This window comes from Archocentrus centrarchus, chromosome 11 (genome assembly GCF_007364275.1).
Source record: "Archocentrus centrarchus isolate MPI-CPG fArcCen1 chromosome 11, fArcCen1, whole genome shotgun sequence".
Lineage (NCBI taxonomy): Eukaryota > Metazoa > Chordata > Actinopteri > Cichliformes > Cichlidae > Archocentrus > Archocentrus centrarchus.
Window position 1 is genome coordinate 24,811,999 of NC_044356.1, and position 23,612 is coordinate 24,835,610.

General features: G+C 40.1%; 3 protein-coding genes across 3 annotated transcripts; all 3 read right to left on the reverse strand.

Annotated features, from left to right (window-relative positions):
- Positions 1 to 302: 302 nt before the first annotated feature.
- Positions 303 to 2,610, reverse strand: LOC115787846 (glutathione S-transferase A-like). The gene is made up of 6 exons (XM_030740594.1): positions 2,347 to 2,610; positions 2,134 to 2,199; positions 1,834 to 1,939; positions 1,183 to 1,301; positions 706 to 791; positions 303 to 600 (listed from the first exon to the last, which is right to left on the reverse strand). Exons 1-6 carry the CDS (start codon positions 2,512 to 2,514, stop codon positions 471 to 473), a joined length of 675 nt encoding a protein of 224 aa, XP_030596454.1. The 5' UTR covers positions 2,515 to 2,610; the 3' UTR covers positions 303 to 470.
- Positions 2,611 to 12,636: 10,026 nt separating this feature from the next.
- Positions 12,637 to 14,619, reverse strand: LOC115787845 (glutathione S-transferase A-like). Its single transcript, XM_030740593.1, has 6 exons — positions 14,374 to 14,619; positions 14,162 to 14,227; positions 13,926 to 14,031; positions 13,380 to 13,504; positions 13,029 to 13,114; positions 12,637 to 12,923 (listed from the first exon to the last, which is right to left on the reverse strand). Exons 1-6 carry the CDS (start codon positions 14,539 to 14,541, stop codon positions 12,794 to 12,796), a joined length of 681 nt encoding a protein of 226 aa, XP_030596453.1. The 5' UTR covers positions 14,542 to 14,619; the 3' UTR covers positions 12,637 to 12,793.
- Positions 14,620 to 18,572: 3,953 nt separating this feature from the next.
- Positions 18,573 to 21,906, reverse strand: LOC115787963 (glutathione S-transferase A-like). The gene is made up of 6 exons (XM_030740780.1): positions 21,650 to 21,906; positions 21,043 to 21,108; positions 20,841 to 20,946; positions 19,618 to 19,736; positions 19,439 to 19,527; positions 18,573 to 19,316 (listed from the first exon to the last, which is right to left on the reverse strand). Exons 1-6 carry the CDS (start codon positions 21,815 to 21,817, stop codon positions 19,184 to 19,186), a joined length of 681 nt encoding a protein of 226 aa, XP_030596640.1. The 5' UTR covers positions 21,818 to 21,906; the 3' UTR covers positions 18,573 to 19,183.
- Positions 21,907 to 23,612: the final 1,706 nt, after the last annotated feature.

The following is a 23,612-nucleotide window of genomic DNA, read 5'->3' on the forward strand; positions in this document are numbered from 1 at the left end:
TTAATGATGTCACAGTGAGTATTTTCTAAGTCATCCGCACGGAGAACCAAATGAATCCAGCAACAGAGGTTTATATTATTTATTATAGTATTCTGGTTTATATTCAGTTGGAACATATTCCCACACAGACACATTTTTGCGGAGTCTAGCAGCCTCTGCTGTCAAAACTGCAAAGTTGCAGGAAGGATGTAATATAGACTCTCAACAGCACCAAATGCCAAACTTGCAGTGGCCTGTGTGGAAACCTAAAATGAACTCTAGGAAGCCTTTTGTGAACAATGATATGAAATTTATTAAGTAGATAAACTGAAAGTCAATTTTTATTGCTTTTGTTCATTATACAATAAGAAATGACATCTTTAGACTCAAATCAAGTTAAAAAAAAAAAATATGAATCACTAGTGCAGCATGAGAGTGGTAACAAATGAAAATCACAGCGGTTAGCTTGTCAGCTGATGGGTTTCTGGTTCTCAGAGGTCTTTCAGGAGATCCTGTCCTGGTGTCTCCTTCCAAGTAGGAGGCCAGGTGGCTTTGATGCTGGGTCTGTTCATCAGACTTTTATAGTATTCTGTCAGTTTTGGGTAACGCTCCTCACACAGCCTACAGGAAAGATAAGAGTAAGTGTGAATTCATTGCTGTTTGTTATTCCATCCATTCATCTATCCAGGCAGCTAAGAGATGTTTCTGGTCATTTAGTCCACTTACCCAAAGCGGTAGAGATAAGCAAAGGTTGGGAAAATAATCACATCGGCCAATGAAAAGTTCTTTCCTGCCAGGAAACCTCCTGATGCCTAAGAGAAAAGAAAGAAAATAGTTGTGTGTGTCTGTGTGTGTATGGCAGTACTGACTGAGAAATAAGGTTTGTTCTTTTCTGCATGAACTTTAGTGCTACACTAACAACAGCGGAAACTGGCTTTGTCCAAGTATAACAACCAGCATGCCTAAACATGAATAATTAAAAGGTCAAATTTTTATGTAACACCAATCAGGGCCAAAGTCTGAATGGACAAGTTGTGTTTTTATAACTTACTGACCAGGAAATCACTGGGTTGAGTACTATTCCTGCACACCATATCAAAAATGTTTTATTTCACCTCATTTTTCAAATTAACTTATTTAAAAAACTGAAGATTTGGGTTTCAGTTTAGTAGTAGAGTGTGTGTATACACGTCATTCGTATACCTTCTGCAGGTATCCCTCCCACATCTTGAGCTCGGCAACCAGAACCTCTTTGTTTCTCTTAATGGCAGAGTCGTGCCTCTCTCCCTCTGGGACCCTCCAGTTGTAGTAGATAACATTTGCTGCAAGTGTATTAAAAAAAAAGAAAAGAAAAAAATGATTAAAGCCACTCTGAGGATTTGGGGCAATAAAATATAAAGAAAGTCTGGCCAGACACCAGCAAGGAATTCCAGGTGCTAAAGCCCCCAGTCTCATGACAAACATATGACTTTACATGCAAAGCTGGCCTGAGTATGTAGTCATTGGTGGGATTAACATATGACCTCTTAACATCACTGCCTGTTGTGAGCATTGCTCACTAGAGAAATAGACTAATGCATCGTCTCATGGCTTAATGATGTGAATGCACAGCTCATTAGTGTGCGGCATGTGTTTTGAACAACTAAATGCCTCAAGGGGAGATGAACCCGGGGAGTTTCAGCTGCTGAAAACTGACGACAATTATGTTTGTGAGGTTGCCAAGTGCCACCGTTTAAAATCCCAAAACACAGACTGCCGAATGGCAACATCTGCCAAGTCATACAGAAAGAGATTCAGCCGCACTGCATGGCAAAACAAAACAGGGAGATTTCATCTATGTCAGATTTAAAGTACCCATTTTGTCGCCGAGTGTGTTGACCTCAAACACACGCTGGAACATCACTGCTTGCTCTTTTGGGCAGTCGGGGATCAGCTTGTTTCCCTGCGACTTGTACTGGCTCTGTTGGAGGAGACATGAACACAGCAATCGTTTTTAAAGTGCAGCATGAAGCTCTGTTTTAGTTTTCCCTCTGCCGTGAAGGGCGTCTGTTTTTTTACAATGCATAAACACAGAATCATGAGCCGTTCTGCTACCTAGATGGCAGTATAACATTTTAAATAGGACCAGATTCAGGAATTTGCCTGAGTTCTCACCTCCAGGAAGAAGCATGCACCGCAAGACTCGTTGATGATTTTGTCCCCACATTTGAAGGCAGGAAGCTTTAAGGCACAATGCAAGGAAAATTATAAATATTTACTTCCTATTCAAGTGTTCTTATTTTTTAATAGCTAATGAATACTCTATATCAGGAAAATAAATGCAGACTGAAGATATGAGAGTATTTGCACGGTGTGATATGAACCTACCTGACCCCTGGGGTTTAACTCCATGACTTCCTTCGACTTGTGCTCTCCTTTCTCGAAGGAGAGCTGTTTTTGGTTGTAGCCCTGCAGGTTTTTCTCCTCCAGAGTAATCATCACCCTCCAGCAGGGGGGAGAGCCAGAGCCCCACAGCAGAGTCATGTCCTTGGCCATGGTTTCAGAATTAACTGCTTAACTTGACAACTGGTTCGATTAAGGTTTGAGACTGGAGCCAGAGAGGACGTGATTCCTTACTTTATAGCTATCTACATCAGGATTGGTGGAACGGTACCTCCCACTTCTGGGTTCTTGTCAAAGAGCAGAGATAGATCCCACCCGCTGAAGTTTTAACACGTGCTGTATTCACAAGACTCGCAGAGACCTGTGGAGGAGAGGGGACTTCTCTTGGTTGTTGTTGAAACTCTTTGATCCGAGGGCAGACAAACGATCCCAGGGCCGATTAAAAAAAAAAAAAAAGAAAAAAAAAGTGAGCAACAGGGAGTCACGAACACTGCAGCGGTCACAACTAAACATTAAACACTTAACATTAAGAGGGAAAAAACTTTTGTAAAACAAAAGCCAGGGAAAACAGTGTATAAAGTATAGTGGAAGTAAGAGTATTGCTGCTGTGCTCCCTTGTGAGTAGGGATCTTGTCAGTTGCTGCAATTAATACTTTAACACTTTATGATGACTGTTGCATAGCAGCAATAATTATTAAGAAGACTGAAACCAGTAAAATGAGCCTTCATTGTGCTTCATAAATTCTTGTTTTGCTGTTCCTTCTCAACAACCTCCTGAGAAGTGAAAGTCACAGTGACTCAGCACTTTGTATTCAAGCATGCACACACATGCAGTCATTCAATCACATTTCTACTTGCAGCTGGGATAGAAGGGAATGGATGGATGGATGGACCTGATAGCAACTTGAGAATGCAAATAGATCCACGGGCTGTTTAAAGTGTTTGCACAATAGGCTGTTTTGTTTCCAGCTTGTTTGAATTATTTGCAATGGGCCCCTGAGCAGCTGTGAATGTCACAATGCCGGTGAATCAAACTGTGTGTGGACATAAACTGCAAATTGCTGCAGTTGCTATCTATTTTGGGTCTTTTTCAAAGGGCAGTTCGCTGAGTGCATAATTGCTACAGTAATCACAAGGACAACATGGGTTTTGGTGACGTCCTGTCCTCCAAGTAACACACAATTGCAGTCCTGTATTATCAAGAATTTTTCCACATTCCAAGAACTTAATTTGAAGGTGTGCTTTCTGGACTGTCAAAGTTTCATTATTTCATTACTTTCAATATGTTCATTTTGCTTACTTTGCATGACATGCCCATTTTCTGTTGAGCGAGTGTATATTCAAACAGAACATGCAGAATGACAAATACACACTGGCGGCTGTTTTTATTACTGTTGTTTTTGTCCTGTTGAATTAGAACCTGTTTTGCGTGCATTAATCATCCCTTAGTGTCTGTGTGGACGTTCATTTTCCTTCATTCAACTTTTTCCATTATTTGGCTTTTGTTTTGGAATATCGAGCAAATGGGATTATGAGGCTTGCAGATGTTTCCCTAACTGGGTTGATTTGGCAAAACAGGAGAAGCAACAAGTCCAAAATGAGTTCCAGAGGGCCGAGCCAGAGGGAATCACTTTGCACAGGATTTTTAGTGCTTCTTAACTATATGTAGGATCAGAAAATGCCTGCAAAGTTGATGAATGCAAGTTCATTTTTGTCTGAAGTTGCCATAATACATTACATTCAGTGGGCTTTAAAGAGGCGGCGCATTTAAGCTAGAAATGCAAATTCAGGCAAATGACACAAAAAGGATTTAAACAAAGTGCTTGATTAATGCACAGTCATGATGACACAATGCTTCTGAGTTACCTTTATATAGAGAAGACTGGCTGCAGCACGCCCATTCAAAATAAAAACCGAATATCTTTTGTTATTATATGGATATGGAGGGTATATGAGAGGGTATACATCTATAGAAAACATTCTTTTATACTGTTTTCCAACCGCATACAGCAGCACCTGTTAGGTCCAAATTTTACTCCACCTCTAACTCTTTGTGCTTTCCTTCAGCACTGAAATTTCAGTTTTATTTGGCCATAACTGTGGCAATAATATTCTGCAGTGTGTGTTAAAAGAGACTTTTATAAGGAATGTTCTTTATATAAACAGCCTTCTGATACCAAGTACCTAACAGTGGTGTAACCTAAATGTAAGTCAGCACCGATATACACAATGTATGAAGGCGACAAAAACTGCTATGTCATCATGTGACATTCATTCAACCGTGGGTGAAGAACAGATGTCTTTCGGTGTGTCTTGTCGCTTCATATGCCAGCTGGCATTGACGCTGCAGCTCCCCTTCAGCTGACTGTAATACCCTCCCAGTTTAAGGTAACGCTTTGCAGACAGATTAGAAGGTATATAGAAGGTATTATAAAGTGTATTGTCTATCATCATGTATAATTCTTATGAGAGTGTGAGCAGATGTCAACATTATCCATGTGCTTACTCAAATATGAAAAGGTAAACTGCTGGAATGCTGTTGAGAACGACAACCATGCCAAGTGACAGTCGGCAAGGTTGTCGACTGTCACTCGGTCAGTCAGAAGTTAACAGGTTAGAAGTAAAAACAAACATCCCAACAGGTTTAACAAGTTTGAAGTTGTGTTTTTGTTGTATATACACATAGTTAACAATTGCAGAAAAAAAAGTTAGATTTTTCTTTAGTACACTATATGAAGAAAAGTATTAATCTTTAAACTCAGGTGTTTTCAGTCCCATTGCCACAGGTGTATAAAGCATAGCACCTACCCAACCTTTACAAACATTTGCAAAGGAGTACAGCAGGTTGTTCTATAGAGCTCACTGATATCACACGTGGTACTGTAATATGATGCCACCATAGCAACGAGTTCATTTGTGAAATTTGTTTCCTAGATATTCCACAATGGGCTGTGGGTGGTATTACTGCAAAGTGTGCTTGGGCTGATTACTGAGGCGCATGGTGCGTAAAAGGCACGACACAAGGAAACAACCTAAAGCTGTGCATGGTGAGCTTCATGGCCGAGTAGCTCCTGTAGGTGCAATGGCCCAGTACTTCTGCCCATATAGGGATAGATCAGCATCATTCTACACCTTTCTTTTCTTTCTTTTGCTCATATAAATAAAAGGAAAACATTGTATTTCTTTATATAAGAAAGACAAGCAAAAAGATCCGATTTATTTTCCCTTGTAATTTTATTTTATTTAAAAAGGCCCAGTAATTTAACTTACAAATTATCACTGTAGCAAACATCACACAGCAGAATGGATCATTCTTAGCTTTACCAATCAAATAGTTTGTTTCCTTATTTCACTTTTTGTTTTAGCACTTCTGTCATGGTCCCTGGGTCTTGGACTCGGGATTTAGAGTTTTGTGGGTTTGTGATTTGTTTTTGCTTTTAAAAAGTGATTTATGCTCATTGTTTTCTGTTCAATTCAATTTTATTTATATAGCGCCAAATCACAACAAACAGTCGCCTCAAGGCGCTTTGTATTGTGGGTAAAGACCCTACAATAATACAGAGAAAACCCAACAGTCAAAACGACCCCCTATGAGCAAACACTTGGTGACAGTGGGAAGGAAAAACTCACGTTAACAGGAAGAAACCTCCAGCAGAACCAGGCTCAGGGAGGGGCAGTCATGTGCCGCGACCAGTTGGGGCTGAGGGGACAGAGACAGGACAAAAGTCATCCTGTGTAAGAGAGCCAGAGATCAATAACAATTAATGATTAAATGCAGAGTGGAGTACAAACAAAGTAAATAAGGTGAATGAAAAGAAACAGTGCATTATGGGAACCCCCCCAGCAGCCTAGGCCTATAGCAGCATAACTAAGGGATGGTTCAGGGTCACCTGATCCAGCCCTAACTATAAGCTTGATCAAAAAGCGAAGTGCTCTGTTGGGGTGATATAGGACTATAAGGTCTTTGAGATAAGATGGTGCCTGATTATTCAAGACCTTGTATGTGAGGAGAAGGATTTTAAATTCTATTCTAGATTTAACAGGGAGCCAATGAAGAGAAGCCAATATGGGAGAAATCTGCTCTCTCTTTCTAGTCCCTGTCAGTACTCTAGCTGCAGCATTTTGGATCAGCTGAAGGCTTTTCAGGGAGCTTTTAGGACAGCCTGATAATAATGAATTACAATAGTCCAGCCTAGAAGTAATAAATGCATGAATTAGCTTTTCAGCATCACTCTGAGAAAGGATGTTTCTAATTTTAGAAATATTGCACAAATGCAAGAAAGCGGTCCTACATATTTGTTTAATATGTGCATTGAAGGACATATCCTGGTCAAAAGTGACTCCAAGATTTCTCACAGTGTTACTGGAGGCCAAAGTGATGCCATCCAGAGCAAGTAAGTATCAAGACACCGCTTTATGGTAGGCAAAAATAGGACACCAATGCGGGACTTGATAAACTGTAAGACACTCAAAACAGGTTTTATTGCTGGAGAATACCAAAACAGACTACATGGAAGGGAGGAGCATCAGCCAAAGATAACAAAAGAATCTTTCTGCCAGGAATCCATGCAACAGGAGGTAGAACACAGAAGGTAATGAGGGGAAAGTGGACACAGCCGGGGTGAACAGGTAAGCTGAAATATGCAAATGAGAATGAGGGAGCAAGAAAAGGAAGAGGGAAATTAATTTAATCCCCCCCTCCCAAATAACCCCAAAATAACACAACATTCCTGGGTCTGAGGCGCAGGTACCATGAGAGTATCTGGTTAGACACCATGTTTCTAAGATTTGTGGGGCAGAGTATAAGAACTTTATTTTTATCTGAATTTAGAAGCAGGAAATTAGAGGTCATCCAGGTCTTTAAGAAGTTCCTGCAGTTTAACTACTTGGTTTTTGTTCTCTGGCTTCATGGATAGATAAAGCTGGGTATAATTTGCATAACAATGAACATGTACGAAATGCTTTCAAGTAATACTGCCTAAAGGAAGCATGTATAGTGCAAAAAGTATTGGCCCTAGCACAGAACCCTGTGGAGTTCCATAATACATTTACATGAACAAACTGGAGTCTATTAGATAAATATGATTTGAATCACTACAGTGCATGCTCTAATCTCTGTAATAAAATGTTATGGTCAACAGTATCAAAAGCTGCACTGAGGACAAGCACAGAGATGAGTCCACTGTCAGAGGCTGTAATGACATCATTTGTAACCTTCACTGATGCTGTTTCTGTACTCTGATGAATTTGAAACCTGACTGAAACTCTTCAAACAAACCGTTCCTCTGCAGATGATCAGTTAGTTTTTCTTTACTTTTTTTTTCTAGAATTTTTGAGAGAAAAGGAAGGTTGGAGATTGGCGTATAATTAACTGAGACAGCTGGGTCAAGTGATGGCTTTTAAAGTAGCCACCTTGAAGACCTGTGGTACATAGCCAACTAATAAAGACAGATTGAATAAAGACATATTTAATATTGAAGCAATAATTAATGAAATGACTTCTTTGAGCAGTCTAGTAGAAATGGGATCTAATAGACATGTTGATGGTTTGGAGGAAGTAACTAGTGAAGTTAACTCAAAGATCAATTGACGCGAAGGGGTCTAAATAAATAACAGCAGTACTGAAAGTAGATGTATGCAAACATCTGTGAGATGGTCATGAATACATTTTTCTTGAATGGTTAAAATTTATTTGTGAAGAAAGTCATGAAGTCATTACTAGTTAAAGTGAAAGGAATACTCGGCTCAGCAGAGCTCTGACTCTTTGCCAGCCTGACTACAGCACTGAAACGAAACCTGGAGTTGTGCTTTTTTTCTTCAATCAGCAATGAATAGTAAGATGTCCTAGCTTTACGGAGAGCTTTTTTTAAAAGTGCAACAAACTCTTTTTCAAGGCTAAGTGAAGATCTTATAAATTAGTGAGATGCAATTTTCTCTCCAGCTTACGGGTTATCTGCTTTAAGCTGCACATTTGTCAATTATCCCACAGAGTCAGGCACTTCTGATTTGAAGCTTTCTTTTTCAGAGGAGTCACAGTATCCAGAGGTGTACGCAGTGAGGATGTGAAAGTACTGACGAGTAGTGTCAGATCCTCTTTTCACTCCCCATATGTTTATATACCACAGCAGCTTGTCACATTTTGTCCTCTCTCCCTTACTCTGTGTTTTTTCCTGTCTCCCTCTTCTCTCCTTCTTTTTCTTCTTTGTCTTTTTCCTCCCAACTGGGTGACAATTTGAAATGAATGAAGCAGATAAAATCAGAACTTTATACTGGGTTTGTTAAGAACAAAATACAAATCAGACATGTGCAGTTGCAAATGATTTGACTCATCGGTGCACTAAAATGCATACTGTGGTAACAAACAGGGAAGTTAGCTTGTCCGCTGTTGAGTTTCTGAATCTCAGATGTCTTCTCAGATGTCTCCTGTCCTTCCAAGTAGGAGGCCAGGTGGCTTTGATGCTGGGTCCTTCAGACCTTTATAGTATTCTGCCAGGTTTGGGTAACTCTCCTCACACAGCCTACAGGAAAAATGAAAGTTGGTCTCAGTTCATTGCTTTTTATTTTATTCCATCCAGTCATTCATTTCCAAGCAGCTAAAAGTCAGTCTCAGTAATTTAGCTTAATTACCCCATGCGGAAGAGAAAAGCCATGCGTGGATAAACAATCACATCAACCATCACAGTTCTTTCCTGCCAGGAAACCGAATGATCCCCAAAAGAAAACAGAAAAAAGGAGCTGCGAGAGAAACCACTACAGAACGCATATACTAAATATTCCACAGTATCACTTTATATATAACTAGAAACTAGAAACTAGAAAATAGTTGCAATGGTCGACTCCTGAAGAACTAAGAGTTTTCACAGTAGCGCTCTTTACATCCTCCATCTTATAATTTCTGACCAGACTCACAGTCTGTTTCTGCAGCTTTGCAACTTTTGTATTCTGGCTGTTTGTTTAGCGGTAGAGTTTCAGTGTGTATGGGTCATTCACATACCTTCTGCTTCTGCATGTATCCCTCCCAAAGCTTGACCTCAGCAGTCAGTGTCTCTTGATAGCAGAGTCCTGTCTTTTCTCTGGGACCTTGTGGTGGTAGAGGAAAACATGCAGTGCAGAATATCAGAGCAGACATTCAGTCAAAAAGGCCACTTTCTGAGGTTTTAAAGCTTTGCTCATAAATTACTGTTTATGTTAGGCATGTGTTTATTTTCATTAAAGTCAGTTAAGGTCTACCCAAACAGCAAAGTACTGAACAGTTTTGATAATCTGAAAGATTAACAGCCTGTTATGATGTTTTGCTATGTTATGTCACAGCCTAACTATGTGAATGCACAGCTCATTAGGTTACAAGCCTGAGGAGGAACAGGAAAGTTATAAAACTGCTTCTGAGGAGGTTTAATGAAGATGTGAAGTGTCAGCGGTTTAAAGGTGACAGTTTTGCGTGTGATGTTGTCAGGCACAGTTTATGATCCCAAAAGTCTCTGAATGGCAACAATAACTGCATAGAGTCATTTCTTTTCTTTTCTTTATTAAGCCTGTCTTGTCTGACAGGCTTTGCATGCAGAATTATGATCTGAATGAACTGTTGTACCACACAAATTTGCTCTTCCAAGATGAACTCTATAGATTCCCAGTAGGTTCCTTTTGTTATGGTTTTTCTTTTCTTTATTTTTTTCATATAAATGCATATGTATTATAGCAATGCTGAAGTTGACAGCAGGGTGGAAAAAGCAAGAAAGAAAAAAAAGGAAGAGAATATAAGATAAGATGGCAGAGAGGACAGACAACAAGTAGAAAACCACAATGGTTCACCAACTGCTGCACTTGCAAAAAAAAGAAGAAAACATACAAAAAACGAACAGTGCCTGGAAAAAAAATACGTCAATAAAACCCCACATGGCTGCACATGCCAACAATCTTGTTGTGTTGTGGTGTTTGTTTGTTTACGTGAGTGAGTAAGAGAGTATGAATGTCTGTGTCTCTGTCACAAAATGTACTTCATGAGGACTGCTGGACTGCTGGAAAGTGGCAGCAACGTCCCCTTGAAGCCAGAGCCAGATAGAGAAAAGACTATCGAGAAGTGAAGACCCATGGCCACACATTTAAATAACAATGACATGCCCACCCCAGCAGAAGGGAGAGGGAGGCCCCAGTCAGAGCTCCGCAAGCTGAGGGGCAAGAGCCTCAGAGAACCCTAGCCCTAGGGCTCCAGGCACGAGAGAACTACCCAACACCCAGGGTCTATGGCAGAGACGTATGAGGAGAAGCATAAAGATCTCTCTTTTCCTCTCCTCTGTACAGTGTCTGTTTTTACAATGCATTGTAATGCAATCATAGTAGCTCAAGTAGCCCTTCAACTTGACCTTCAACAACTTAACTCCTTGGCAACTTACACTTTTAAGTAGTGCCAGTTTCAAGACCTCTTCCAGGTTCTCACCTCCAGAAAGAAGGACGCACCGTAGGACTCACTGATGATTTTATCTCCATATTTGACGGCAGGAAAGTGAAAAAAATGATAAATAAGTACAAGTTCAAGCATATACATCAGTTTCACCTGACAGCTGAAATTACAGAAGGTTAAAGACGAGAAGGCTGAAGTTAGAGCAGGTGAAACAGCCTTGTTTTATAGCAAAACTCCAGCCCTCCACATCTGGATTGATGGTCTTAAATCCCATTCCATTTTGGTGTTCTAATATGCATATGTTAAAAACTGTCAAGGTGCCTGTTCATTCTTTATTAACAAGTAATGTTGCTGATGTATTGAAGCAAAGTTACTCAGCACTTTGATTTTCACCCCTTCACACGCATGCACTCACAGTATTTAACGTGCCCTTACATTTGATGTCTACATTTCTTGTTGCAGTAAACTTATCCCCACTATTAGTTTCATTGTGCTTCTTTCTCTGATTCTTCTCAAGTGCACTTGGGCAGTTGTTACTATCAACATAGCAGTGAAGTAAACTGTGAGTGGACACAAACTGCGCATTTTGAAATCACTGTCTCTGCTGTTCTGTGCCTCCTTCAGTGGACAGTTTAGTGAGTAAATGATTGCCAGAGGAATCACATGGGAAACAGGTTTTTTTTTAAGTCCCTTTGTCCATGTAACACACACAGATGCAGTCCTGTATCATTACAAGTTAAAGTTTTAGCAGTAATAGACTTTTTTTCAAATCTAAAACAAAAATGCCAGAGAATTTAATTTGAAAGTGTGCTTTCTGTTTCATTTCAGCATTTCCATTTTGCTTACACAGCATGACAGACTCATTTTCTTTGGACCAATCTTTTGAGTTTATATTCAGATGCACAATGCAGAGAATCAAAAAAAAAAAAAAATACAGTGATACTTTTACTGCTGCTCATTTTCTTGTGTTGAATTATAACCTGCTCTACAGGACTCAGTCATCCTTCAGTGTCAGTGTGGAGATTTATTCTCCCTTCCACTCTGGACATTCATTGATGAGGGAGTGACTGCTTGGTCCACCACCTGTATAAACAAAGGTTGAATTAAAAGACAAGCCTTAAAGAGGCCGTGCCTTTAGCATTTAGCAAAGCACTTGATTTATGCGACGCCATGAAAGCACTGAGCTTTTGAGCTACCTTTGTGCAGAGAAAACAGGTTGCACCACATCCAACTAACCGCACCTTTGAAAGGAGTGTCTTTCTTATTGTATGATTGAGGAGATATGGAACTGGACATTTATAGCAGACAGGTTTTGACCTTTTCTGTGACCATCCAACAACATAGCACAGTATTAGTCCTGTGAACATTATTATAAAGTTCAAAGTTATGTTGCCACATGGGTACATTTTCAAAGCCCATCACCATTTAAATTATCTTTCGCTTTTATTAGCAATCACTTTGACAATTGTTTCAGTTTTCTTTTGATCAGTGGATGGCATAAACGGTTATTACATGAGTCCTTGTAGTGTAATTCTTTTCATGCCTGCATAAGTAAATGTTAAGAGTCTCCATCTCATTTAGTGTCACTTTAAATTCTTTAGGAGACGATCCAGTGCTGATGCAGTGGATTCACACGTGTTGAAATTTAGAGACTGACGAGAAAACTCCAGATTTAAAGAGCAGAGTCACTGCAAAAAAAAAAAAAAACAAGGTTTCATTTTAAGTTTTCATTCAGTGACCTCTCCTGTCAAGAATGCACAGGTGCAGGGTGACTGTGACGGGAATGTCTCGACTTGGCTCGCTCATTGAAAGCAGCTTCAAAATTTCTAATTTGCAATTTGTTTGAAATTAAAGAAGCAAACAAAATTGGGACTCTGTTGTTTTTTTTATTGTTTTTATTAACAGCACAGTAAAAATAAGAAGAGATGTTTGGTCACAAATGTTAAACATTCACTATGAAGCAGTGCAAGGACTTGTAACATATCAAGAACACATCAGGGAAGGTTAGCTTGTCAGTTGTTTAGTTTCTGAATTTCAGATGTCTTTGAAAAGTTGCTGTCCAGGTGTCTCCTTCCAAGTAGGAGGCCAGGTGGCTTTGATGCTGGGTCTGTCCTTCAGACCTTTATAGTATTCTGCCAGGTTTGGGTAACTCTCCTCACACAGCCTACAGGAAAGATGAAAGTTGGTGTGAGTTCATTGCTGTTTATTTTATTCCATCCAGTCATTCATTACCAAGCAGCTAAAAGTCAGTCTCTGTGATCTTGCTTACCCCATGCGGAAGAGAAACGCAACGCTTGGAAAAACAATCACATCAGCCATCGAGAAGTTCTTTCCTGCCAGGAAACTGCTTGATCCCTAAAAGAAAAAAAAAGAAAACATTAGCTGGGGAAGGGGCAGGGGTCGGGGGTGGGGGGGGGCATCCTAGAATACAAAAGGAACATCATATCGCTTACAAGCTATTTTAAGACCCTTTCAAGACTGAGAGAAAAAGGTTACAAAGTTCTCCTGAAGAAGCAGGGGTTACACATTGGTACAGGAATGCAGTCTGTTTTTGCAGCTTTTGTATTCTGGCGTGTTTTTTTGGCCGTACAGTTTGAGTGTGTGCGGATCATTCACATACCTTCTGCTTCTGCAAGTATCCCTCCCACAGCTTCAGCTCGGCAGTCAGCGCCTCCTTGTGTCTCTTAAAGGCAGAGTCGTGTCTCTCATTTTCCGGGACCCTCCAGTTGTAGGTGATAACATCAACTGCAAAATATTAGAACATACTTTTAGACGAGAAAGCCAATCTCTCAGGTTTCAAGCTTATGAGATATGTGATTAAAATGTACCCACAAACTTGACAGCATCCACTCCCATATTTTGCATATTGGATCAGTCTATACATTAACATCAGAAAAAGGGATCCAAAATAAGTTTAAAGCAGCTGCTTACTGTTTATTTTTGATAATCTGAAAGCTTAGCATCCTGTTATAATGGTTGCTCTCCGGAGAACAGCCTACATGAATGCACAGCTCATTAGTGTGTGGCATGTGTTTTGACCTCAGGAGGAGGCAGGCAGTTGATGTCAAACACCCTCTAGGGAGCTTTACTGAAGACATGAAGTCTCAGCGGTTTAAAGGTTACAGATGTGTGCATGATTCAGCAGTGCATGACACAGTTAACATACTCATTTTTTGGTGAAGTGTGTTGCCCTCAAATGCACGCTGGAGCACTTGTGCCTTCTCATTGGAGTTCTCAGGGATCAGCTTGGTTCCCTGGGTCCTGCCCTCACACTATTGGCCAAGACATTAAAACAGCAATTGTTATGAAGAACATCATGAAGCTCCGGTTTCTCTTCCCCTGTGGTGTGGGATGTGTATTTTTACATGTTAAACATGCAATCATAAGTAACAGCTGCCATACCTCCAGGAAGAAGCATGCCCCATAGGACTCATTGATGATTTTATCCCCATATTTGAAGGTAGGAACCTTTAAAGCAAAGTGGGAAATTATAAGTACTTAAAGTTCAAGCATTCTTATTTGTAATGCACAGTGACTATAAACTATTTCAAAAGAAAAAAATTGATGCAGACTGACAGTATGAAGAGGACTTGCACAGTGTGATATGAACCTACCTGACCCCTGGGGTTAATGTCCATGACTTCCTTCGACTTGTGCTCTCCTTTCTCAAAGGAGAGCAGTTTTTGGTTGTAGCCCTGCAGGTTCTTCTCCTCCAAAGCGATCATCACCCTCCAGCAGGGGGGAGAGCCGGAGACCCAAAACAGAGTAATGTCCTTGGCCATGGTTACAGAGTGAACTGCTGAACCTGCAAGCTGAAGCTCAGGAAGGTTACAAATGAGAAGACTGAAGCTAGAGTGGGTGAAACAGCCCTGTTTTATAGGAAAACTCCAGCCTTCCATATGCGGATTGGTCAATTTAAGTCCCATCCCATTTTGTCATTCTGACAAGAGATCTCTCACAGATAGGGGGAGTGAATGTTGCATGATGTGAAACTGAAAGCATGAACATTTTTGTAGCAGCACAGTTTAATTTCTTAAATGATTTTGTATGACTTATGCCTAAAGCTGCTTGGATTCACAGATATTGCAAAACTGCACCAAAACACAGAACTGTAATTATTAAAAATGTTTATTTGGTGGTGCTCGGGTGTGGCTCACTGGCACTAAGTAATTTCTCCACTTTATTCCTGTTGGCTTTATTATTACTGTTGCATGTCAACAGTCACTACTAAAATCTCCAACCAATATGCATATGTTAAAAACTGTCAAGCTCATTTGTGGTTTATAGATTCACAATTTCCTCAGTAATTTTGCTGTTGTTTTGAAACTCACAGTGACTCAGCACTTTGCATTCACATGCATCTTCGCACGCAGGCACTTGCGCAATTCTGGCTCTGGCATTCATATGAAGTTATTACATATCTATGCTGCATTTTTTATAGCTTATAGCACTTATTTTAATGCATGCTTTCATTTGACATCCACATTTCTAGTTGCACTGAAACAATCACTATCCCCTCTCCCAGTTTTTTCTTATTTTTTTCCAGCAATGTGTACTCGAGCAGTTGCCAATATCAACACAGCAGTGAAGTAACACAAGCTGCACATATGTTGCAATTGCTGCCTCTGCTGTTTTGGGGTGTGTTTCCATGGACAGCTTCTTGAGGGAATAATTGAATCACAGGAAAAATAGTTCAAGTCAGGACAAAAATGGAGCAGATTCTGTCAAGTGTGCCTTTCTTCTTGTCATATATATATATATATATATATATATATATATATATATATGCCAAATTACACAAGAACTGGGCTGAAAATTAGCAGCAACATGTCTTATACAGCAAAGAATCCAAATTTTCAATTTTTTTCAATGGGTGGAGTAAGTAAGTAAAACTTTATTTATATAGCACCTCTCAAGACAGGTGTCACAAAGTGCTTCACAACAGGACAGAAAATAATTTAAAAAAAATTAAACAAATGCCTAGCTAAAAAGATGAGTTTTTAAAAGACCTTTAAAACACATCAGTGACTCCGCCGCTCTAAGATGGACAGGGAGAGAATTCTAGAGACAGGGAGCCACTGAGGCAAAAGCTCTGTCTCCTTTCGTTTTCAGTGTTGTAGAATGTACAGCCAATAGACCCTGATCACATGATCGCAGTGATCTAGATGGGGTATATATGTGAAGGAGTTCACTAATATAAAATGGGGCTTGCTCGTGAAGAGCTCTAAAAGTAAGGACTAAAATCTTGAACTGTATTCTAAATTTCACAGGCAGCCAGTGTAACTGGATCAGAATCAGGGTAATGTGAGAATATTTGGAAGATTTAGTCAGAAGCCTAGCAGCAGCATTCTGAACAGCCTGTAGACGCTCAAGGGAATGTTTGCTAAGACAGATAAACAATGCATTACAATAGTCCAGACGTGAGGATATAAATGCATGAATAACCATCTCAAGTTCTGAATGAGAGACGATGGAGGTAAGCTTAGCAATATTCCTAAAATGGAAGAAACAAGAGTGTGTCAAAGATTTAACACGAGTGTCAAGCATAAAAGCAGAATCAAAGGTCAGGTCTCTGTGCAGGTTGGCCAAGTTCTTCCACAACAAACTGGCTGGACCTTACTTTGGTCACTGGTGCGCAGTCATGTTGGAACAGAAAGGGGCCATCTGCAAACTGATCCAAAATTTTGGAGCATAAAGTTGGTCATAAACGTCTTAGTTTGCTGAAACATTAAGAGTTCCCTTCACTGGAAATAAGGGGCAGAGCACAACTCCTGAAAACCAAACCCCCCCCCCTCCACCAAACTTTACACCTGGCACAATGCAGTCAGAGAAGTACTGTTCTCCTGATAACCACCAAACCCAGACTCATCCATCGGATTGCCAGATGAAGAAGTGTGATTTGTCACTCCAGACAGCATGTCTCCACTGCTCTAGATTCCAGTGGTGGCATGCTTTACACCACTGAATTCAGCACTTTGCATTGCACTTGGTGATGTAAGGCTTGGATGCAGCTGCTCAGCCGTGGAAACCCATTCCATGAAGCTCTCTATGCACTGTTCTTGAGCCAATCTGAAGGTCACATAAAATTTGGAGGTCTGTAGTGGCTGACTTCAGAAAGCTGGTGACCTTTGTGCGCTATGTGCACCGCTGACCCTGCTTGTCATTTTACATAGCCTACCACTTCATGGCTGAGTTCCTGTTGTTCTCAATTGCTTCCACTTCGTTATAATCCCACTAACAGTTGACTGTGGAATATTTAGCAGCAAGGAAATTTCACAACTGGACTTGTTAGACAGGTGGCATCCCATCCCGGTACCACACTGGAATTCACTAAGAGCAACCCATTCTTGCAAAAATGTTTGTAGAGGCAATCTGCATGCCCAGGTGCTTGGTTTTATACACCTCTGGCCATTGAAGTGATTGGAACACCTAAATTCACTTTTGATGGGTGAGTGAATACTTTTGGCATTACAGTGTATATAAGTGCCAAGCCAAGGACCAGGTGGCCTATTTGAAAAAGACTTTTAGTGCTGCTGTGCACAAATTCATGTTCAGACAGAAATAAAACACAACAACAACGTTGATGGAATCAAGTTTATTTTTAATCAAAGTGACAATGGCTAAAATAGAGTACGCTTAGTGGGTATGAAGGATGCTGTCCATTTAATATAGCAATGGAAAATCATCCAAATGATATCAAAATGAAACACTTGATAACATACATATGGCATTTGAGTTACCTTTGTGTAGACAAATCTAGTTCTGTCCCAGTCATTTTAAATAATGAAGACTGAATATCTCTGTTATTGTATTCAATTCAATTCAATTCAATTTTATTTATATAGCGCGAAATCACAACAAACAGTCGCCTCAAGGCGCTTTGCATTGTGGGTAAAGACCCTACAATAATACAGAGAAAACCCAACAGTCAAAACGACCCCCTATGAGCAGCACTTGGCAACAGTGGGAAGGAAAAACTCCCTTTAACAGGAAGAAACCTCCAGCAGAACCAGGCTCAGGGAGGGGCAGTCATCTGCCACAACCGGTTGGGCTGAGGGGAGAGAAAAAAGACATGCTGTGGAAGAGAGCCAGAGATTAATAACAATTAATGATTAAATGCAGAGTGGAGTATAAACAAAGTAAATAAGGTGAATGAGAAACAGTGCATTATGGGAACCCCCCTGCAGCCTAGGCCTATAGCAGCATAACTAAGGGATGGTTCAGGGTCACCTGATCCAGCCCTAACTATAAGCTTTATCATAAAGGAAAGTTTTAAGCCTAATCTTAAAAATAGAGAGGGTGTCTGTCTCCCGAATCCAAGCTGGAAGCTGGTTCCACAGAAGAGGGGCCTGAAAGCTGAAGGCTCTGCCTCCCATTCTACTCTTAAGTATCCTAGGAACCACAAGTAGGCCAGCAGTCTGAGAGTGAAGTGCTCTATTGGGGTGATATGGTACTATGAGGTCTTTGAGATAAGATGGGGCCTGATTATTCAAGACCTTGCATGTGAGGAGAAGGATTTTAAATTCTATTCTAGATTTAACAGGGAGCCAATGAAGAGAAGCCAATATGGGAGAAATATGCTCTCTCTTTCTAGTCCCTGTCAGCACTCTAGCTGCAGCATTTTGGATCAGCTGAAGGCTTTTAGGACAGCCTGATAATAATGAATTACAATAGTCCAGCCTAGAAGTAATAAATGCATGAATTAGCTTTTCACCATCACTCTGAGAAAGGATGTTTCTAATTTTAGAAATATTGCGCAAATGCAAAAAAGCGGTCCTACATATTTGTTTAATATGTGCATTGAAGGACAAATCCTGGTCAAAAGTGACTCCAAGATTTCTCACAGTGTTACTGGAGGCCAAAGTGATGCCATCCAGAGTAAGTATCTGGTTAGACACCATGTTTCTAAGATTTGTGGGGCCGAGTACAAGAATTTCATGTATCATTAAGGATATGAGAATGGACATCTTTAGAACACATTTGTTTTTATTTTTTCAATCACTTCTGTATTTTCTTTCCCTTCACCCCCAACCGATCAGGGCACATGGCTGCCCCTCCATGAGCCTGGTTGTATTTTTCCTCCCCACTGTAACTAAGTGCTTGCTCACAGGGGGTTGTGTTTTCGCTCTAATATTATATGTTCAATAATCTGTATTTACAATACCATGTGTACTAAAAATTCTCACTAATATAAATCTATTAAAGCGAAAAAGATGAAAAATGCATTCATAAAAATTTGGGAGATTTGAGATGTTAGATCGTCTGACACCAAACAAAAAAAACAAAAAAAAAACTGCTGTTAACAAAACCTAAACATGTACAAGCCAAGAGATATTGTTGTTGGATTTGCACACAGTGTATATGATTAACCACAACAAAAGCTGCAATGTCATTATGTGACATTCATTCAAGTGTCCGTGAATATCAGATGTCTTTCAGTGTGTCTTGTCCCTTGGGGTTCTCCAGCCAATGAGGAGGCCAGCTGGCTTTGACACTTGGTCTCTCCTTCAGCAGATTGTAATACTCTCCCAGTTTAGGGTAATGCTTTGCAGACAACCTACGGATCAGAAGGTAGAAAGCATTTATAAAGTGCAGTGACTACAGCTCATCACTTATTATACTGATGAAACATCAAGGAGAAGCACACAGCACTTTTATTTCCATCTCTGCCACACTTACCCAAATCTGAAAAGGTAAGCAACCGTAGGGAAAATGACCACATCTGCTAGTGTAAAGGAGGGTCCTGCCAGGTGAGAGCCTGAGCCCAACTTGAGAAAAAGAAGTGCAAAAATACAGCAAGTTTGAATAAATCAAAGCAAGCTGTATCAGTTTGTGTTTGTCTTTTTTTATACACATACCTTCTGCAGGTAACCCTCCCAGAGTTTGAGCTCAGTTGTCAGAGCTTCTTTGTTTCTCTTCAGAGCTGAATCATGTCTCTCTCCTTCAGGAACAAACCAGTCATAGTAGATAACTGCATCTAAAAATGAGCAAAACATTACACATCCAACAGATAGTAAGTTCACCTGCTGCAGGAACATCATGCTAGAAGTTTTGCTCTTCAAAACTGATAAACTCTCATTTTTCCAGGGTATACCAGCACTATTTTGACACTTCCTGTTCTTATAGAAAATATAAAAAAAAAAAAAAGACGACAGTCTCCTCTTTGTCTATATTGACAAAAAGAAATACATTGTAGCTGGGATGAAACTGAAGATCCTGTTTTTGAGTTTCCCATTCTTTACTAAATTATATAGCTTTTTGGTAGTTGTTTTTACTGTTTTTCTGTGTGTGTGTGTGTGTGTGTGTGTGTGTGTGTGTGTGTGTGTGTGTGTGTGTGTGTGTGTGTGTGAGAGCAAGAACACACAAAATGCACTTCTCCTAAACTGTCTAAAATTCTTTCTTTTGAGTCCGTTACTTATCTACATCATTACATAACGTGATGGCATGAAGCCAGTCTAGTAGCTAGTTTAGCAGGCTCTCAAACAAAGCACCACCCTTCCAGAAATCCACCATTATTTCCTCAAGCAGCTACTGCTAAGTGAATGAATATAATACCAACTGTTCTGCTGCTGGCGGAAACAGCATCAAGATGCCATGCACTCCTCACATCTTTAATGTCAGCATGGTGCAAAGTTAATGTGTTTGATGCTGCCGTGTGTTTGCACATGTTTTCCTGATAAAAAGTGAGAAATGGACACCCATTAGGTGTTAGATTCAACTCATTGTCACTGTGCACACAACGAAACGATCATTCCAGATCACTCATCTAGAGACAAGCATCTGTGGTCATGCAGCCAGAGACAGGCACTGCTGTTAGGCAATGTAGTTTAAGTGTCTTGCCCAGGGACACAAAGCAGTGCAGGAACAGCAACCTTCCAGCTGCAAGGCAAGCTCCTACCCACTGCACCACTGCCACAACAGTTCTCTGCAGAAGACTGCGTGAAGACTCAGCCAAAACAGTCAGAACATTATGTATTTAATGTCATGTATGCCCTACCATGAAGGAGACACTAATGTAATACATACTGAGGTTTTAAATGATCCTAGTAATTGTTATTGGTAAAAAAAAAAGTAGCCTTACTGAGTTTGTCATAGAATGTGAGACCCTCAAACATGCGCTGGTACATCACAGCTTGTTCTTCTTGGCCATCTGGGATTAGTTTGTTTCCTTGGGACTTAAACTGGTTCTGCCAATGAAAAAAATCACAGGAACTTCTCACTGTTTGTGATGTTTCATTTAGCTGCAGGGTCTGCAGAACCTCTTGGTGAATTGCTATCCTCACCTCCAAGTAAAAACAGACCGCATAGGAGTCATTCACAATAACGTTTCCATGTTTGAAAGTGGGAAGCTGAAAAAGATAAATATAATGTGAGCAAGACAAATTATCAAAGGGTGAAGCGCCACATGAATTATTTGGATATTATTTGAATATAAATTCTTTGACAACACTCAAAGTTGTTGGTGCTAAAACACCTTTTCTACACCTTCTCTACACTCAAAGAGTTCTCAGGTGAAAATAGTTCAGCTTTTGGATCACTAAGTCTGACACCACGTGAGCATGCTCAGATCTACATTAAAAAAGATTTTGTAATACAGCAACAACTGTTTGAGAGAAGAGCTCTGAAAACGAGATTGTTTGTGTTCCTCTTTAAAAATAGCTGCCCTTGGGACTCGGATCACATTTGGTCAAAGGTCAACTTTTGTGGCTGGCTTTCTAAAACCTGAAAAAAATAAAAAATAAAAATCTCAGAGGAGGTGCAGGCTGAAGCTACCTTGCAGAAAAACACTACATACATGCATGTATCAGGTTGATGAGCGTGTTGTTGAGGTTATTGAAGGATAATAGTCTATGGTACATTGGTTAAGATGTAATTTTATTTAGGCCCTACCTGTCCCCTGGGATTTAGATCTAACACTTCTTTGGATTTGTGCTCCATTTTGTCAAAGGAGAGCAGTTTTTGGTTGTAGCCTTGCAGGTTCTTTTCCTCTAGAGCGATCATCACCCTCCAGCAGGGAGGAGAGCCAGCTCCCCACAGCAGAGTCATTGTCTTAGCCATGGTTTCAGAGTGAACTGTTCCAAGTGAGAGTGAAGTTATAGAGGGGTGACAAAATGAAGACAGAGGCTAGAGTATCACAGACCTCTGGATTTATAGCAGGACCAGCCCATCCCATCAGGGTCACTTAAGGCAAGATAGTTCACACACTCCGCCTTTAAAGTCTCAACATTTCAGTAACAGCACAGCTGATTATTAACCACATCTGTGTGGACAATGCCTCCAGCTGCATTTGAAGCCACTGAAACCAGCCAAAATAGTCTTTGATCATGGTTTACATTTTAACATGTTCCTGCAGTAACCTGCTGTTTCCGTGGTGCACATCCACTGGCGAGATCTCTGGGAGTGATTACAAACTGATAAAGGCAATACAGTAAGCTGATAACATTCAAAACTCATGGTGAACCCTTAAGTGGAAAGTCACGGTGACTCAGCATGTCACATATTTGAAAAATTTCTGCTGAATATATCTGATATTTCTTATGTCAATGTATAATCGGTTTCTTTGTGACACTTCCTCAGAAAACGTTGCGCAAGTGTCCAGTTGAGTAATTCTAGTATCAGTGCAGCATATCAAAAGGAAGTTTGCAATCAGTTTCTGCTATTCTGGGTCTTCTGTGGCTTTCAGAAAAGAAATGCTACAAAATCACAAAAAAAACACACGGTTTTGCTGAATACGAACACACTGATACCAAGTAAAATGTTATGTTTTTAAGGAGTTTGACAAAATAGTTTCTCAACAGACTAAGCCTTTACCTTGTCTTGGCAGCTTAAATTTTCTTTGGCTTGTGAACACAGATATCCATAAAAATGGTGCATTGCCTTTTATAAACAAAGGTTGCATGAACGTATGAATGCAGAGCACAAAATGTAGGTGGAAGAGGCTGAAGTGCAGAAGTGAACAGAGCAGTATGTTTTTATTTTTTCAGGTCTGCTGTTTTTAAAGAAAAGCCATATTTTAATTTTTTTTTTCCCATTTGCAGGTCGGCTCATAGCATGAATTACATGTCTTTACTGTTGATAAAAAAGACCTCCAACTGCTCTGGCAATTGTGCAAAAACTGATTTTCCAGTGACAGTTAAGAATTACTTGATCACAGTGAACAGCAGAGTCTTGAGGTTCTTGCATTGAGCTGGTTTATCGGTTAGTGTGAGGAGGCCAGTGCTTTAAAAACAAACACCTCCACAAAATTAGTGCACCCGTTTTTTGGGGGGTTTTTTTCCCATTGGACCAAAATGCAAACTTGTGCATATACAGAACTACCTGATTTATGCAAAGTCATGATAACATATTGCATTTCACCTACCTCTGAGCAGAGGAAACTAGTTCTACTCATGTATTTCACACAGAATTCCATTATTGTGTGACTGAGGGGATGAGACTGGATATCTGTAGGACAACTAAAGTTAAACTGCTCTTAGTGGAACCTGAACAAAATGCAAAATCATGCAAAAGTTGAAACACTGATCTATCTGGTTTAAGCAAAGTCATGATAACGCAGCACTGGAGCAACCTTTGAGCAGGGAAAACTGGTTCTACTCACGTAGCTCCCAGAGCATTCTTTTGCTATGCTGTGTCTGAGGGGATGAGACTGGATATCAGAATGGCTTCTAAGGTGCAGATAAAATCCATTAATATACTGCTGTAAATCAGAGATTGGTGACAGACATGCAGACAAAATATTAGGGTAACAAAAGCAGCTTTGCTATTACATTGAGTGTAAAGACACTATGACAGAACGCCCTTTATGAATCTTAAACTAATGTGTGATTGTCTTCATGGCTTCTCTGTTACTCTG

Coding starts and splice junctions, on each gene's coding strand:
- LOC115787846 (XM_030740594.1), bottom strand. CDS start 2,514: ATGGCCAAGGACATGACTCTGCTGTGGGGCTCTGGCTCTCCCCCCTGC. Junction 2,200..2,346: donor AGTTAAACCCCAGGGGTCAG/GTAGGTTCATAT, acceptor TGTGCCTTAAAG/CTTCCTGCCTTCAAATGTGG. Junction 1,940..2,133: donor GTGCATGCTTCTTCCTGGAG/GTGAGAACTCAG, acceptor CTCCTCCAACAG/AGCCAGTACAAGTCGCAGGG.
- LOC115787845 (XM_030740593.1), bottom strand. CDS start 14,541: ATGGCCAAGGACATTACTCTGTTTTGGGTCTCCGGCTCTCCCCCCTGC. Junction 14,228..14,373: donor ACATTAACCCCAGGGGTCAG/GTAGGTTCATAT, acceptor TTTGCTTTAAAG/GTTCCTACCTTCAAATATGG. Junction 12,924..13,028: donor GCGTTTCTCTTCCGCATGGG/GTAAGCAAGATC, acceptor TCTTTCCTGTAG/GCTGTGTGAGGAGAGTTACC.
- LOC115787963 (XM_030740780.1), bottom strand. CDS start 21,817: ATGGCTAAGACAATGACTCTGCTGTGGGGAGCTGGCTCTCCTCCCTGC. Junction 21,109..21,649: donor ATCTAAATCCCAGGGGACAG/GTAGGGCCTAAA, acceptor TATCTTTTTCAG/CTTCCCACTTTCAAACATGG. Junction 20,947..21,042: donor CGGTCTGTTTTTACTTGGAG/GTGAGGATAGCA, acceptor TTTCATTGGCAG/AACCAGTTTAAGTCCCAAGG.